The sequence below is a fragment of the Emydura macquarii genome, unplaced genomic scaffold (genome assembly GCF_026122565.2).
Source record: "Emydura macquarii macquarii isolate MOO-44397 ecotype Brisbane River unplaced genomic scaffold, CSIRO-AGI_Emac_v2 contig_431, whole genome shotgun sequence".
NCBI classification, from domain to species: Eukaryota; Metazoa; Chordata; order Testudines; family Chelidae; genus Emydura; species Emydura macquarii.
This window is the reverse complement of record NW_027130568.1, coordinates 12796947-12815492: the sequence shown is the minus strand read 5'-3', so window position 1 is coordinate 12815492 and position 18546 is coordinate 12796947. Positions and strand designations below refer to the sequence as shown.

General features: G+C 40.4%; 1 protein-coding gene across 2 annotated transcripts in view; it reads right to left on the bottom strand.

Moving 5' to 3' along the window:
• The window catches only part of DCDC2 (doublecortin domain containing 2), a 110894-nt gene that overhangs the window by 17619 nt on the left and 74729 nt on the right, over positions 1 to 18546 (bottom strand). For both annotated transcript variants that reach the window (XM_067537581.1, XM_067537582.1), the window contains exon 9: positions 8675 to 8775. In XM_067537581.1, coding sequence (XP_067393682.1) covers positions 8675 to 8775 — 101 coding nt within the window. The remainder of the gene's footprint in view (positions 1 to 8674; positions 8776 to 18546) is intronic.

Below are 18546 nucleotides of genomic sequence, written 5' to 3'. Positions count from 1 at the left end.
GCTCCACCCTCCATGTGGCAAGTGAATCTGTAACCACTGCTGGAAGGTGTGTGCTCATGCATCGGACTCTTTTCCCATGCCACTGCTAAGCACCACTGACAGACCGACTGTGCCACGTTTCCTTTCGTCTGTCAAAATATCCGCCATGGCGCTGCAGTTGGGAGGAGTAATTTCCACCTCAGGGAGATATACACATGCTACCTTTGACCGAGCCAGGACACTAAAAACAGCAGTGTAGTGTACATAGCTATTTTTAGCACACTAGCTCAAATAAAAAGCAAGTGTGTGTACGTCTATCCACGCTGGAAATGACATCTCCCAGCAGCAGTACAGATGTACCCCGGAGACAACTGAATAAAACCCGTGTTACCCAGCAGAAAGGACAAAAGGGCGGCCTCACACCTGATGAGAAGGCAAGCAGAGTCAGCTGTGCTCAACAGTGGCTAAGAGTGAATAGCATCTGGGGGCTGTACAGTGGCCTGTGTGAAATGAGTTTGCTGGTGTCATTTGTTTTCCCCATGGACAGGCGTACACATCACAAAATGACACTAGCACAACTGACACCCTTGTTGGCAGTTTTCACAAGGACTGAACAAGCAGGGAGACAACTACCCTCTCGCTCCTTGAGATGGCCCCTTCAGGTGAGAATTAGGGCATACTGACAGAGCATCTTGGGGAAATTTTCACTGCTACTCCCCATAAGGTACCTGTTTGAGGTACCTGGATAAGCAGAGGAACTGAGCTTCCAGAGCTGTTAATGGAGTATCTTTAACAAGCACCAAACTCGCACCAAAAAAAATTAGAACGGGTGGGGGAGAGGACTGAATAACATGCTTAAGATGCTGAAAGGACTGAGGGGAAAGGGACAGGGCTGTGTCTTTTAGAGTGGGTAAAATTGACTGTTCTTTTGCTTCCTGGAGTCATAGCAACTCCCAGTAAGGAGTTTTCCTTTTGTATGATGGCAAGAAAGAGGAAAAAAGTACCACAAATAGTGCAGAAATTTAAAATTAAGTGGGGGCTTATCTATGTTTTTAAAAAAGAGGTAAAATGTTCACAATTCACTAGGTTTTTTGCACATAGTTTAGAGAATTACAAGGCCCAATTTTCAGACCAGTCCTCCATTTTTGTGGGCACAATTCTGTGCTCTTAGTGAATTGTCAATGCAAAATTGTGCCTTCAAAACAACCACAGGGACCTGAGACCAGATTCTCATCTTGTGTGAAACCATGTAGATCCACTAAAGTTAATGATCCTATGTCAGTTTACCACTGGTTGAAAATCTGGCCCCTGGTTTACAAATCAGGCCCATGGTGGTCTAACAACCACCTCATGTAGAGCAGAAGTGAATTTCAGTTCACACATTCAAGAAGTATGATTGCTTGGTAGAATTTTGAATGTTGGCAAAGTAGCTTAAAAAAAAGGAGGAGGTATTCTCATTGCACTGATTGTGCCACCCGTTCATTAAGAGCTACATTAACAAGTGCCATCAAAATTCCAAAAAGCAAGAAATCAGGAAAACAGTGAGGCATTTTACTTCCAATCAGTTGGTTAGTGCATGGCTGCTATGAATACATTACAGAGTCCAACCTCACAACAATTATTTTCAAGGTAGATATTTTATATGGGAAAAATGCATTTTTAAATACCAAGTAGAACCCATTTTAATGTCAATCATAATTTTGCTTTACTGAAATCAGTTCCAAATGTTGACTCAGACAATGGTTAGAGACAATGAAGTAGACAAACAAAATCTTAATGGTCACAAATAGCATGGCATGCACATCTCATGAATAAACATCAGGCTCACTTAGCTCTGAGACAACAACCACCCTTAAAATATAACTACTATTACCCAATGAATAGTGCTTTATAGATATGTTGCATATATTCCAAAAGCAAAAACGCTTTGTTCCAAATCCAGTTAGGGTTGCTAAGTGACAACATCACTTACAAAACCCAAGTACTTAAAAGCAAAGACATGAATGTTAAGGACTCAGTCTTACACTTCCCACATAATAACTATGTTGTTATCACTCAGTATAAAGAAATGTGTTTACCATCATGAAGCCAATAACCTGAAACTCAGAGTCATTTGGGTGTGTTTTTATATATTGTTTTGTTTTACTTATTTGCCTGTAATCTTGCTAAATGCCATTTTGAGAAGCTCTCTGATTTTTCTATGACAGGGAGAAACTGATGTAATCTGAAATTTTTCCTCAAGAAAAGGTCTGGCCTTTATAATCAATGTCTCAGAGCTGCCAACCTGTTTTAAGGTTGAATCAATGCAAATGTGGCTGTTTTTGCCTTTGGCAACAGGGAGAGAAACCTTGCATCCTGTTCACTGGGGTGAAATTCACGTCTCCATCAGAAAACTTACGCTTTATATCTGAAAGAGTGAATGAACGGTGTAATGTTTCTATTACTTGTGACGTACCCTTACTATATAAACAATACTTCAGTGAGTTACAGACTTTCATCTCACATCACATCTCCTGGAAACATAAAGTCATTGGTGGCATCAAGAGAGCATTAATGAAAAGCCACATCTATATTCACAAAGGAGCTTGGTTGCGTTGCAAAGGTTTCAACTGTGTGAGCATCCAACATAACCACACAGGCTGGTAGGCTATTTATCCTCCTGAAATCTTTACAATGCTATGCAAAGGAAAAAAAGCAGGAGGGTGGGGAGCAGGAGGGTGTGCACATACCAGAGAAATCTTTTGGATGTGTTCTCCATTATTTATATTTAAATTAAGCTAGTATTTGTATCACCACTGACACATTTCACACTCAGGAGGTACCAAAAATCTGTAGCCTCCCAATCAGAGTTTTTAATTAATTCTTTTTAAAGTGATGGTAGAGTCTTCCAGGCCCAGATCCTTTGAAATATTTAGGTGACTAACACCCACTGATTTCGATAGGCGTTCGGCACCCCAGCTCTTACTTCCACTTCCTGGTTTTAAACTGGAGCTGGAAGTCACCTGCTGGGGACAGGGCCTAATTTAGGAGAACACAGAAGGGTAATTGGCAGCATGTCCTGGTTCCTGTTTTGAGACACTATGACAGAATTTGATATATTGCCTACTTCTCACCATTCCACCTCCTCTCCTAAGAATCCAGTGTGGGAGGCAGACAGAAGAACCACATTCCTTCTTCGTATGGAAAAGAAAAGAACGGGCTATTCCTTCACTGCTTTTTAAAAACAACACTGGATTAGTATGTTTTAAATATATTAAACAATAGAAGCATTACTAAGAGACCTTATCTAAACTCTTCTGTCAGAAAAAGGTTGTAGTAATAGGAACGTTTATAATACCACCCTCATGTCCACACATTCGATCAGCTTTTCAAGTTTACCTGATGAAGCCCTACTGTTTTGTTCCCCATCACTGAGAACTGAAAAGACCTTACTAGATAAATTGTTTTTCCCCACCCCTTCGTCCAACTGATTGCATAGCATGTCCCCAACTCCCACCAGTGCTGGCACAATGATGCAAACAGAAGTGTGAAGCTGAAGAAAGCTTGCATTCCACATAAAGCCACTATGCATTTTGTATTTGGAGCCTCCAGTCTTGGTTCAGAACATGAAACAGAGGAGATGGGTGGTTTAAAGAAAATACTGGTTTTTCCTACTTGATTTTCAATTACCACAAGCATCTAGCCTAAAGTAAAATAAAGGCAGCCATTTTAATGCACTCAGCTGGAAGTCAGCATTTTGCAGCACAGTATATAAGCATGCATCTAGCCAATATCACATGACATTTAGTCAATGGCTAATCTGTCATTTGTTCAACTGTATTCTGCAAATGGTAAAACAGAGAAGACTCACGTAAACAGCATCTTAACCACTTCATTTCTGGTGCCTGGAGAACATGGTGATGTTATCTCAAGTGCCAGCATCCCCATGAAAAGTCTGCACAAAATCAGTAGTATCCCACACGTAACAGACAGAACTGGTGGTGCGTTTTGCACCATATTCCTGGTACATAAAACAACAGTAGAGCAGCCAAGGGTGAACAGAAAAGCTTTCCAGCACAAAGTTTAAAACTGTTGAAGATGACCGAAATCCTGCAAGGTGATGAGCACTTCCAAGTGGTGCTGAATGCCTTGGTTTGGGAGCATAGGGTGCTCAGAAGCACCTAGTCCCTAGCAATATTGGGCCCTAAGAGAACATATATATTGTTTTAAAATTACAAATAAATCCACTGCCGTTTGAGCTTCTCAATCAGAGACAAGGAGCAGGGAGTGTGAATTATGGGCTTTTTCTTGGAAAGTATGGAATCAGAAGATTCTTCATGGGTGGTGTATGTGCATGCGTGTATAAAGAGGATCCTGGTTATCAAAGATGATCCAATTTCCAGTCCACGTTGGTAGTGACTGAAAAGTGTTAGCATCTGACGACTGTACAGTGACCTCTGCAAAACCAGGTTAGTGGTCTCAGACAGGTTTCCTTGTGTTACAAAAGTCATCAGCATGATTAACACTCATCGGAAACTTTGTCGGCAGCCTCAGTAGAGAGGGCAAGTGCAAAACTGGCAATGGAGAATACACTATTCTTTCATCCCTAAAGAAGGTCTTCGTCAGTTTATGTTGAGGCACGCTGGCAGAGCTGCATGCAAAGCTTGCAGAGCTGCTGCTTGTGCTGTACCAGTACAGCGGATAAGTAAGACTTCAGTCTTCCAGGCTGTCAGGTTGGCACCTTTTACAAGCAATAAATTCAAGATGAAAATTAGAACGGGACAGTTACTGGTGATGACTCAATGTACTGCTGTCAAATACTCCAGAATGCCCATAGGAAGCCTCCACATACCCATGGAGGTCAGTATACGAACTGATGATCTCACCAATTTATTATTAGCCAGCCAAGACCAAGGCAGGATAATTCATAGATGAACTAGACAGGATATGAGGTCTTGTTCTTTCCTAACAGCAGTATCAGTTAAATCCACAGAGCCTAATTATCACAAAGGCTGTTCTCTCTCAACAATCATCATTACAACTAACAGGGCGGCTGACGCTGGTGGTTAATGCCCTGCAAATCTGCAGATATCCATGGACCACATTTCCGGATCGCAGATCAGTTGTGGATACAAATTTTGTATCTGTGCAGGGCTCTACTGATGGTGCCCAGGTGAAATTCTTGAGGCTGTGGCAGCGCATTTTCAGTGGAAGGACCTTGGCTGCAGAATTCCTTACACCAGAGAGCAGGATGAACCAAACTCTTGCCACTTTTAGAGCACAATACGGAATTCAGGACTCTGCAGAGGTCCTTCCTCAGTAACAATGGCAGCAGGGTAGAGCAGGGTAGTCCAGCAATGCATCCATCAGAAAAAAATCACCAGGAATGACCCCACTTACAAAAGCAGCAGAAAACAAATGAGGTGTGGCGAGTCTAGTCCTTTTTCTGATAGAAATGGTGCTGTTCTTAATATTTTCTGTGACAGCTAGGTACTTCAGTGATAGGCATAGTAACAATGCCTAGACAGAAATTGCTACACTGTATAACATAAATCCTCCATTCATCTTCCCCAGAACACCTTTACCGTTTTTGTCCATTGTGTCTGAGAAAACTAAACAACAGGCCTCGCATTCTTTTATCTGTCTAACAAAATTTAGAAAATTAGCCTCCAGATAAGTAAGCACAAAAAAGGACAACCAGACAAGGCTTTCTGGCAGAGCTGACAACAATAAAGATTCACAAATACATTTGTGAATAAGTGGTCTGATTTCACTCTGCTAGTATTTGTAGGTTCATACTAATCATTCTTGGGCATTGAGATAATGATCAGTTATTATTAAAAACTTCTGACTTTCCAAACATGCAGAGATGATTATTAGTCTGAAACTCCTGTCAGGTCAAGGTTAGTTGCTATTTGTTATTCATTCTCCAGCAAAGATTAGAAATACTATCTTAGGTGGCCAATAAAAGGAGAGCAAACATATCAAACAGTCCATACGCTAAAAACACTTTGTCCAGACTTTTGGCAAATACTTACACATACATGAGAAGAAAATCAGGATTGGCTTCTGGGCAATTCACAAACAGAAAAGGGATACACTTGCAGTAAAGATCTACTCTCTACCTCAGGGACATAAAGTTCTACCACTTATTTGCAGACATACTTACTTCAAGACATAAAATTTTACTTTAAAAAAACCATGAGGTGGATACCACTCTTTCCAAACTAGGTAAAAGAAAATAGTGTCTATAAAATATAACAAGTTCTGCCAATTTCATACAACTCTCCTGAGGAAAAAATGGGAAAACTAAATGCCACGTTGGACATTTCAGTTACAGCACTGTGCTTACAGATTTATCAAAATCAAATAGAAACAAGCCTATTTTACCATTCAGAGGCAATCTAATGTGTTACAGGACTGCAAGAATCCTGGCCCAGATTATGGGCAGTGGTCCAGCTTCTTTACCCTGCTCTGCACTTGTAGGAGCATTGTCAGCAGATTGAGGGAAGTGATTATTCCCTCTCTTTGGCATTGGTGAGGCCACATTTGGAGTACTGTGTCCAAGTTTGGCTTCCCCACCCCTCCAACCCCACTACAGGAAGGAAGTGGACAAATTGGAGAGAGTCCAGTGGAGGGCAATGAAAATGGTTAGGGGGTTAGAGCACATGACTTATGAGGAGAGGCTGAGGGACTTGGGCTTGTTTAGTCTGCAGAAGAAAAGAGTGAGGGGGGATTTGATAGCAGCCTTCAACTACCTGAAGGGGGGTCCAGGGCTGGATGGAGCTAGGCTGTTCTCAGTGGTGGCAGATGACAGAACAAGGAGAATGGTCTCAAGTTGCAGTGGGGGAGGTCTAGGTTGGATATTAGGAAAAACTTTTTCACTAGGAGGGTGGTGAAGCACTGGAATGCATTACCTAGGGAGATGGTGGAATCTCCATCCTTAGAGGATTTTAAGGCCTGGCTTGACAAGGCCCTGGCTGGGATGATTTAGTTGGGGTTGGTCCTGCTTTGAGCAGCGGGTTAGACTAGATGACCGGCTGCGGCCCCTTCCAACCCTAATCTTCTATGATTCTATAATTCTCTGCTGGCATAAAGGGACCAGAATCCAGATGCATCTATACACTAGGGAATCCTTCTGACAGAGCAGGATTCCACCTGGCATAGGCTGGTGTAGTAACCCAATTCTGCCTTTCTTCAGCATAGGGCTATGCATTTGGTGAGAACTAATAGGGCTAGAACATACTGTGCTCTGGACAGTCTGGGCCAGTGGTCCATAGGTGTCTCAATCAATACTGCTGTAATTTAGAGCTGCTTCTGTAGCTTGTGTGTGTGAGTGAGTGCGCAGGGGGAATAGATTTGGGCGTTTAGGAGAGAGAAGGATATTTTTATATATTATATTAAGAAAGAGTAATAGCAGGAGAGGTGAGGGCTTAAAAAAGGGGGGGGGGAGAGACTGAAAACGTAAGGAAGGAGAAAGAGAACACAATGCAGGGAAAAATGAGGAAGATGAAGTAAAAGGAAAGTATCCCCAAGATATGCAAGAGAAAGAAAAGGGGGTTAGGGAAAGAAAAGGAGGAACAAAAGCAAGGGAAACAAATTACAGTTCAAAAAGAAGAAAGCTGAATGTCAAATATTATACAGGAATGATTGTTTTATCTTTTGGAACATACCAGATTGTACCAAATGGCAGGTACTTCCCAAGAAACTTTTCCAGGGAGGAGTACCACCAGATCCCCTTTATTCAGCCTTCCTCAATCCTAATAAATTACTGAACTTTTCTAGGCATCTTGAGGGCTGGTCTACACTTAAGATGTCTTTTTTGCCAGTACAGCTTATTCCCTTTGGGGAAGTAGTTTAAGCTATGTCAGCAAAAAAACTCTTTTCCAGGATAAGCTGCTTCTACACTAGGGAGGTTGCTTGTAAACTCTGCTGGTACAGCTCTGCTGGCAAAGCCTTTCAAGTGCAGACAAGACACAAATGGGGGGAGGGAATAGTTACTGGAAACTCTGCTGTACACTTCATCTCAGGACATTTTCACTGTAAATGTTCTCTGAAGATTCGGTATTCAAGTAGATTTTGGGACTGCAAGGACTTCTCTTTAAGCTGACACACAGGAAACTCTGATGGTGTGGTGCGCCCACTTAAGGGCAGTGGTGCCTTGTGGTCAGCCCCTCCCATCATGTGGCTTGGCCCATTAATGTTTGAAAGGGCCTATAAGAGACTTAGGGCCTACAAGAGACTTCTCTATTGATAGAGAAGACAGTCAGGGGTGGGGTTGTCTCCTGAACCACAGTGAAGAGCTGACTTGGGCTTTTATAGGGATGCAGAGTGGGGTGACCTGGGATAACTAACAAAGTAAGTCACCTTTTACAGAAAGACTTAATAAATCAGACCCCACAAAGAGGTGCGGGGTTGGTTTTTGAACCCACCTAAATCTGGTAATTGGCTGAAAGAATCTAAATGTGCACTGAGTGAGATCCGCAGGCAGGGCCACAAGGGAGCGTCCTGTCATCTCTTGACAGGAACTAATAACTGGGACTCAGAAAGCATTCCAGAAAAAGGAAGTGCAATCTTGTATATAATGCTGTGCTAGTGAACAGTACAAATGAACCCTGTAAAAAAAAATGCAGCAGGCATCCAGGGAAGTAATAAAAGAAAAACACAAGATGATTTGTTTTCCACATTAGTCATTTGTTTAAAGCTTAAAGATTACCTGATCCACTGGAACTTCTACCTGAGTGTCTTCATCTTCCTGGATTTCCACTGCCCCCCACATTTCAGACCGTTTTTCACCAGCTTTGTAAATACCTTCATCTACAACCAGAAAGAAACACCGAGTACAAGTAAAGACCAATTGTGACACTGTGTGGAACAACAACTCAACTGCACCTAAATTCAGCTTCTCAGAATAGCTTTCAAAGCCCACCCACCATTTCCAGTGCAGACCTTTTAATGGATTTTAAATGCCTCATTATGTTCAGTTTTGTTTCCTTTGTTTTCTAATTACAGTTACATGCATGCTACATTATGTAGGGGAGGAAAGATAAAGAGAGACAGACCTGAACAAACACCCTGCATCTGAACTCCCCTGAGCTCTGGGGAAGCTCGGATGTGACGCTGATCTTTACAACTGTCACATTATATATAAATAACATAATATGCATATATATTCAAAATTATGATATTACCTCATGATAAATGAGCTAATAAAATTTCTAGTGCTAAGAAAAACATCACCAGCTCAAAAGAAAAAATAAATGTGAGTTATTGTAGCTGTCATGTTACAATTTAGGATTTATAAAGAAAACCAGGAGAATCAACTTCAGTTCCCCATTTGTTGGCACGCACAACCTGAACAGTAGAAGAACCATTACATTTCTGCTTTTCAAGGACACTGGGAAGTCACAGAGAGCCTGCCCAGGAGCTTGGCAAGACTAATAGGTCCACAAGCAGCTAATCTATTTCTAATCATATTCTAGTTCCCATTGGTCTTACATTACTATTCATTTTATTTGATTAATGTTATTGTACTCTGCGAGAAAATTCCAAGTGCCTTAGCCAAGCACATTTTTTTGTATCAGAAAACAGGGGAAAAAAGTAAAATGACTGGTATAGTCTATATCCTCAAAGAGTAATGGGGGTTTAAAAACAGAATGATGGGCACCAGCAGTAAAAACCAAGATTCGCTTTGCAACTTTCTGATGAGCTATGTGAGACTGATGGGTATATTAGAAATGGATATCTAAGTGCTGACTGTACCAGCACGGACCATTGATATCACACAGAGGAAGAATTTCTCCTGATCCTGCTATAGCAGCGTATACACCAGTGAAGCATGAATACAGAAGTGCTGTGATAATGGATGGAAATAAAATATATTTGTGTAAAGAGAACACTAGTAGTAATGAGAGATTTTAACTCGCCAGGCATAATGTTGGACATACTAAGTTAAGAGATGCATCCAATGAAGTGGGTTTCTGCCCACAAAAGCTTATGCCCAAATAAATTGGTTAGTCTTTAAAGTGCCACAGAACTCTCGCTGTTAAGTTAAGAGAATACATCAATAAATATTGAGTGAAATCCAATAGATCTGCTGGAGAAATGTAAAGTGTGTATAGGTATACACATCACCAATCAGTAAATAAAAAACATATAAAAAAAAAGAGTGGACTATGTCCAGTACAAATATCAGTTAGAAAGGAAAATGCAAGTATTAGAGAATACAAGTTTATTTAGATGAGCACATGCACGCACTCTGCAGAAGGCTGCCTACTGATACACTAAATGCACCTTTGACACAACCTAAAAGTGCCCCTATGCAAAATAACACTCCAGCCTAACTCAAGTGCAACAATCCCTCTCAGTATGGCCCATAACCAGCAACCCAAGCAAATAAAAAACTACAACCACCCTTCTTCTCCAACAATTCACCACCCTCACTATTCAGCTCCATTGTCAAGTGCCTGGGAGGAAAAAAGATGAGCTTTGCAGCATGCCCTGAAGGTCATCAGATTCAGACTCTTTTTGGACCAAGATGTGGCAAGGAGCAAATTTCAAAGTAGCGGGGCCCTCACAGAGAACATCCTTCCAGAAGCATCATTGATACCAGCTGGGCTTCTGTGCAAGTGCCTTTGTTGATCTCAATGGTGATAGCATGGCATGTGCAGAGAGTATAACATAAAGGAAAGCACATTTAAAGAGTGAAAAGGAAATGCTGGTCTCTCCTTTTAAACTAACGGCTGCTCCATCTCATTGCCTAGATACAAGTAGCTTGGCCTCCAAAGGATTTGTGCTTAGCTCTCTCATGTTGCAATCCACCTCCTAACTCTAAGCCCTGGCAACGGCTTCCTTAGCAGGTACTTGATTCAACTTCGTACAACTTAGTGAAAGTACAACTTAGACATAATACTCAGGTGGGACTTCCAGATTCAGAGTCACCCATAATTTTCACACCAACAGAAAAATGCTAGCCTCAGCTCCCATTCTCCAAAACATAACATCTGCTAGATTAGCTTTTCTGCCAAGTGACTGACCTTAATTGGCAGAAGGTGCTGTTTCACCAAGTTATTTGGTTCTCCTTTGCCTGTTGATGTAAGAGATACAGCCATCTTGTCTATATGAATTGGGAGACATAATAGCTGTTTCTTAAAGGCCAGTGGGGTGACCATCTCTGCTCAGAGCTTCCCTGAAGGGCCTTCCCTTAAGCAGACTGATGAAATAAGCTCACTTGCTTGGAGTAGGACGAAGTTCCTTGAACTACAAAGTCACTCCCCATCTCAGAGGCTGGTATCTAATGTAAACATTACTCCTTACAAGCCCTGCAATAACCTCTGTCTTCAGGCCCATAGAGCCTTCCAACCAAAACATACATTGTCTGACCTCTGGAGACAGAAGTATCCTTGCTTGTAGATCACAGATTCCCCTGAACCAACAGAGGATGCAGAAAGGAGATGTACATGCTCCTGACCAGTACTCCAGCACTAAAAGGAAAAGTGCCAGGACACATTTCCAGTATTTCTGGCACTATCACTCTGAGAAGGTCTGGGAGGTCACCCCAGCACACCTCCCTCTGGTCAAGCACAGCACCGCAGGGAGTCCTGCCTTGATTTCCTTCCACCTGGAGTATAAACTAGCCCGGACCAGCTTCAGATATTAAAGACTCCCCTCAGCAGAGGACTCCTTTATTAAACAGAAAGTCTTAACAGAACAACCTCACACAGACATTCACAACATCTTTCTACTTCAGCTTCCTGGTTGAGGGACCCAGACAGCCTCCGTCTGTCTATCATCTGTCTTGAGTTTAGTATTTGCCTCTGTCTAGGAGCTTTGTCTAGTTGCTATTGCTTCGGAATTCCTGATGCTGTCTAGGTGAACTTTTCCCCTGACATGGGGGTCCGTGGAGGTCTCTCAAGGACCGCTTCAAACATTAGGCAGGGCTCTCTGGCCTGTCTGCCCTTTGCGAATTGTCTCTTCCCCTGAAGCATTTCTTCCAGGTTCCCTGTCCTGGTAGGCTCCCCAGGGAGCTCTCTGTTTCCACGATCCCCCTTCAGGCTCTCTGCCCTCGGTGCATAGTTTCTGTTTGGCTCAGACTTAACCTAGCTCCATCTCCCTACACTGGAAGCACAGCTTCCACTTAATTCAAGCTCTCTAACTGAGGTCAGACTCTCTCTGGTTCAGGCTCCCGGGGAGCTTCCATCTGCTGGAGCTTCCTTTCTCCTCTGAATTCTCTCTCTAATTGAGATCCTTAGCCTTTTATCATGCCCAGGTACTTCCCTACCTAGTTAACAGCCCTCCAATTACTCAGTGATTTAATTTCTCCCAGATGAACCTGAGTTGTCTCAGTCCCCTTTTCAGAGCTTGTCTGAGTAGGCTACGTCTCTAACCTCATCTGAGGGACAGCTGCTCTCTGACACTTTGTAAGTGACAGTACCACAAGTACCATAATGCTGTTAAAAAATGCCGGAATGGTATTCCGGAGCATTTTGGCGCAACTTGAACTCTGCTCCTGGCCCAGCGAACCACATCTATGAAAGACATAATTCTCCCCAGGAGCTGAAGAATCTGCTCGATCAAATGGCTTGATCCCATCTAAAGCTGCCAGACCTCTTGATGACTGGCCTACAGTAGCATTGCCACAATAGCTATCAGCGGTGGAGCGGCATGACTCGTCACAACAAAGGGACATTTTAGATAAAAAAGGGTAGTGTAAAAACTTGGGAGGCATTCTGGACACTCAGTACATCTGGAAAACCAGACCCACAGAGCACAGAATCATTGCTATTGAAGAAAAAGACAGATTAGATCATGTCCATCCCCCTGCAAGGACTACTTCCCATTAAAGGACAGATCAGATATTAAAATGATACTGTACTTGGTCATGTATATTTCATAAAACTCAGTTGCCTCAACCCTCAGGCAGGATAAGTTTACACTTAGTGCAGATGAGAAGCAAAGGCAGGGGAGCAAAGGGCATAAATGAGTCTTTCTACAACCTTGATCCTCAGCCAGTTGGAGATAAAAGGAACCCCAGTGAAACTTAGGGCAGCTTCAGGACTGCTCTAAATCACACTGCCTACAGCAAGCAGCCGCAGTAGCCCAGGATCTATCAGAGTCTGCCCTTTCCCTCCCTGCCCTCTGCTGGCTTTGCACCACCTGAGGATTCACCTATGACAAGGGGAACCCCTCAACTGCCCCTACAGGGACACACTAACTGCTTTGGGCTACCAACTAAACTCTGAAGAGGGAAAATGTGGATGAATTAGTAACAAATATCCTAGAGAAAATATAGATGTCTCAAAATATTTTGAGTGACATAGTTCACCCAAGGATATTTTTCCACTGCCTAAACAAAAGAATGTTCATAATACTGTGCAGATATTCCATTTAATAAATGGGAACACATTTACCCTGTAGATAGAACCCCAGGAACTGCATATTTGGAATCTCTGAGCAAATAGAAGAGCTGAAATGCTGAGACCCTTTCCTGGTTGATGCAAGTTCAATATTTCAGTTTAGCCTGACTGGAATCCTTTTGTACATTTTGCTAAACAAGAAAATTACATGAATGTATTAAATAGTAAATGAATTATACATTCAAATAACTGGTAAGAAATCTATATATTTTAAATAATTAAGCACTGCAATTAATGCCCCTTGTGTAAGCTCCTTTCCTAACCAGCACCAACTATAAAAAATTCATTGTAGCACAAATTATAATATTATACACAGCCATTTAATGCATTTCAGATTTGAAACTGATTGAAGTTTAGCAGTAGAAATAAAAAAATCATTGTAACAATGGCCTGCCCTGAATATTTTATTGGAAATTAGAGGCATTTATTCACTGTAAGCTCTGCATGTAAGCAAGGAAGTTAATATGACTATAAAAAAAATTAATGTGAATTACCACAGACTCTGCCTCATAAAATGCTACATCAAATTAAAAACAAAATGTAAAAAATCTGTGGCTCATTAAATCCCATAGATTGATGGAGAGGACCTGGAAGTTTATGCCAGTCTGTGATATGATTTTCTTTTGTAAAAACTCTCCAGGCTGCATTGTTGTGGAAGATCCATGCTTTCTTTCCCCCCTTACAAGTGAGTTTGGTGGTAGTTCATTATGTGTGAAGAGAGATGAAATTAAACAGAAATTCGTGGCAGGAAGCCTAAATATAAAAAATATTTTTCTTCATCTAATGCTAATGTGGTAGACAGAATCAAGCTTTTAAGCATTTAGTTGCTTGCTTCAGAATGTACTGAATTCCTCATAAGAATTCACTCAGTCTGATGTCAGCAATCTATAGCTCTCTCAATTGAAATTGCAAAAGGTGCTTCCAGAAAGCTGACCTTGTCTGAAGCAGTCTCCTTTATTGATAGGAATGTAGTGAATGCTAGAGCAGAGAAAAGGGTGCTTCACTTACATGCAATAGTTTTTGAAAGGATTACATTATTTATCCTACATTTAACTACTACAAAAAAGAATGGGTGCAATATTTTGGGACTTGATTTTTCCCTCCAGCTTCTTTGAACATTCCCCACATTTATTCTCTCTCTCCACTCCTAGATGTCTAATTTATTCACTTTCTCAAATGACAGTTATAGACCATTAAAGACTATTTGTATGCTACAATAATAAAGTGTCGCCTGTTTAGTTTAAATCTGTTTTGATTTAGTGCCAGTTTTAAAATACATCACTCTCTTAGGTCCCTAGTGTATCTTGTGTAACTCATCCCTTCTAATGGCTAAACTGTTGTACAGTACCAGGTGAAGCTCTGCAATTTGTATTCTGTTTTACTCTATATAGGGTCTTATTCTGCATTACTGGAGTATCTTAGCCCCTTCCAGTAGCACATTAAGCAATCGGGACTAACATCTGTCACATGTGATTTGTTCTCTGCCTTTTTCTTTTTTATGTACATGTGTCCATGTTTATAATAGAGAAGGCAAAGCTGAAAAAGTGTTCCTTGCCTTTGGAATGGAAGGTAGTTAGGTTTGTGGCAGCTGCAAGACTATATTCAGTGTCACATGATTGCTGCTAATGAATCATTGTGATATAGATTAATTGTAAAACAATACTCTTATTTCTTTCATAGGTTGTAATTACCACCCATAATAAACCTCCAAGTCCAGGGAATTCTCTGCAAATAAATACAATTATGATTCCTCTCTCATGAACAATAAACAAACAAACAAACACTTTCTTATTTACTGAGTTATTGTCAACGTTTCCTTTTCTTTAACATAGTTTTATATGCATGGTTAGCTTGTCAATGAGTTGGTCATACTACTGTTTTAACTACAGATTTTTATAGAACGGCTAAGAGTCAACATCATGTAAATGTGGTTATTAACATTTTTAATTCTGAATGCATGGCTGATATTCAATTATCCCAATGTTTACATTATGGTGAATTCATATTCTCTTGCTTTTAGCGAGTGAATATGAAATGTACTTCTATGGAAGAGATGTGCTTATGGAGATACAAATGTAAAGATGATGTGTACTGTATGCCTACACAGTATTGATCTATTGTAGACCAACTCTTGCTTTCTTTTTTTATTCACCTTCTCATCCTCACAAAATAAAGTTCACTAAGGTCTCAGGCAGAAGGAATCACTCTTATTCTTGAAGGAAAAAATGGAGATCGTGGTCTCTGTTTTGTAATCAGTGATGGTTCAAGTTTACTCAGACTGTGATTTTTAAATTAAACTCTTGTAATTGAAAAAAAAATCTGTAACAGCCTTTAGTGATATTCAAAGGCAAAAATAATGTGGCCAGTAAGATAGATCCCCTCTCTAGGGGGACCCAATACCTTAAAACATCATTCAGTGACAAAAACCAACTAGCGTATACTTGAAGAATATATGTGGGAAACAACCACAGACAGAGATATGTATAATATATGACACGGAGTTTATTTTAGGGGGAGATTTTCAAAGGCATAAATATGAGTTAAGTGCTCAATTCTCAGTGGGATTTGGATGCTTAATTCCTATTTTTTCTCTGGAATTCTCTCCATTAGTACATATTAGAATAAAGAGAATGATATAGAAGGATGAACATTAGTAAATAATACTATTTATATAGGATTATACTAAACTATCACACCCTACAAAAACTCTGCATTGATGCTACAATCTACAAAAATACGCCATCAAAAACAATCTTCTAGGGATGGTATTGAGCTAGTGTTAATGAATTAGCTGCAATGGGACTTTCATCAATTTTATTAGGATCACACAGATATCTCAAACATCTGGCTTTTAAAAGAGATGGTGTATGCATATTTTTCTTTTAACTAGCCCCTTGATGCCAGAATGTCTCCACATGACACACTAATGCAAAATGGTCTGAATAATTCCTATAGGGATGAGACTGGTATCCTTTTTCTTTGTTTCAGAATTAAACTAACTGGTCTTCAGCTATGGGAAAATGGATTTCGCTGATTATGAAACCTAACACAATGATGAGTGTGCTTGGGCCTTTTAAAGATAATTTTATGGGATGAAAGATTACCAAGTAAGCACTGAACAACATAAATGGGAGAGATGTCTGCATGAAAAGCTTGCACAGTGCTTTTCATTTTTCAATCACATTATACAGCTGAAGTATTTTAAACTGGCTCTCTTATTTCTTAAGACTAAAATGGGTTTTTTTCTGTCTAGAAATGAAAATGGACTAAACTTCTCTGTAGGTGCCAACCAAATAAACAGTGGGGTAAAATATCTAACTAAACTGTGGAGGGAGGAAATATCAACAAAATATGCTTTTGGTTATCACTTTAATAAGTCCAGTTATTGCTGAGGCACAGCTGCAGTAATCTATGGCTCTAAACCTCACTGATATTTCCAACTGCAGCAACTGTAAGAAAAAACATGTATTGCTTATGCTATTACCTGTGTAACATGAATCCAATCATACCATTATTATGTCTAATAGATTAGAAAAACTGAAATACTAGCTTGCAGCACCAGATCTGTCCTAAACATGAAGGGATTTAAACATAAAAAAGTAAGTAATTCTCCAATCATCTGGATTTTTATGGGATTATGGCATGCATGGGTTATAATATGCATGGTATACTGGTGAAACACTGCATTTTTAAAAAAGCAGAAGAAAAAATAATGTCTGGTTAACCTTGCAGTCTGAACTGTGCTGGAATATTTAGATTAAGCCTTTAAAGTATGATATAGATGTAATTCTTAATTAATTAAATCTTGGAAACAACCAGTTTTGAACAGTTTGGCACTGATGTGCTCAAACAACAGAAGAGTAGATTCCATATTACTACTAAGATTGAGGGGCAAAAACCCATTGTCTTCAAAGAATATTTATTTTTATCCACTTCAATATACTCCAAATTTTGCACATTTCAGTTCCATGAATAGTTTATTGGGTCCAAATTAAAATGAATCCAGTAACAATTTCTACTGTATAAAGCATATTAAAATATGAGGACTCTTAAAGCACTGTATATAGGAAACAAAAAATCAGGAACACTACCAAAGATGTGGTAGGTAAGTGTATGTGATGCTGTTTTCAAACATGTTAAAAGTAGATATATTTGTAATTTGTAAATCTATGAGTGCTATCCATTCTGTTATTTGGATTTCTGAACATTTATATTGCTTTATAAAAGCTTTACAGTTCACAGTTAAAGTTGTTAGTGTTCATGAGACATACCCGTTTGGTGTAAGTGAAATGTATTTATTTACAATAGAGGCAGTAACAGAGCACATACAGCAGTGATGTAATTCTAATAAATAGGTTTTCTTAATGACAGCCACAGGATCTTATGGAAGACACATCTTTGGTATATCGCTCTGAGAAGAAGGCTCCATAGCTAATCTACATCTGGTACAGGAGTCTCACCTGCTAGAAGCAGTCCTGCAACCTACTCATGGGGGAATTCTGCACCACTGTGCATGTGCAGAATTCATGTTGCCTGCAGAATTTTTTTTTCTCTGCAGAAAATACAGTCTCCCAGAGAGGCGCTGCAGTTACACCTTTCCCCTACTACCTCATGGGTACAGCGGGGAGGAGGTGCAGGGACACACAGGGACAGGGGCAGATGTGCCTGACTGAATGGGAGAGGCTAGGGGTCAGCTGGGGTCTGCATGGGGAGGCTCCCCAACTTCCTAACAATCCCTCTTGCTCCCCCCAAAAAACTGTTACATACTTCTCCCCCCCACACCCAACAACCCTCCAGGTTCACACCCAGGTTCCTACCCAGCCCTTACTTCCCTCTCCCTCAGCTCCTCCATTATCCATAACTCTCCCAAGCCTTTCCACTGCTTTTGAGGGATGCAGGAAATACGTTTCAATATTGTAGTTTAAATGAATTATTACTCAAAGTTCTGTATTAATATCCCTAGTAAGGAGTCAATGTGTCGAAAAACATTCCCTGAATCTTCATTGTTGTCTCTATTGTTACAGGCATACTTGCTTACTGGTATTTTGAAATAAATTACCAAAATAATCAAAACTAGCATGATTATATTGTGTTATTTTGACAATAAAATATTTTATTAGAATTTTAAAATACTGTGTGCACGATTTTTAATCTTTTGGCGCAGAATTCTCCC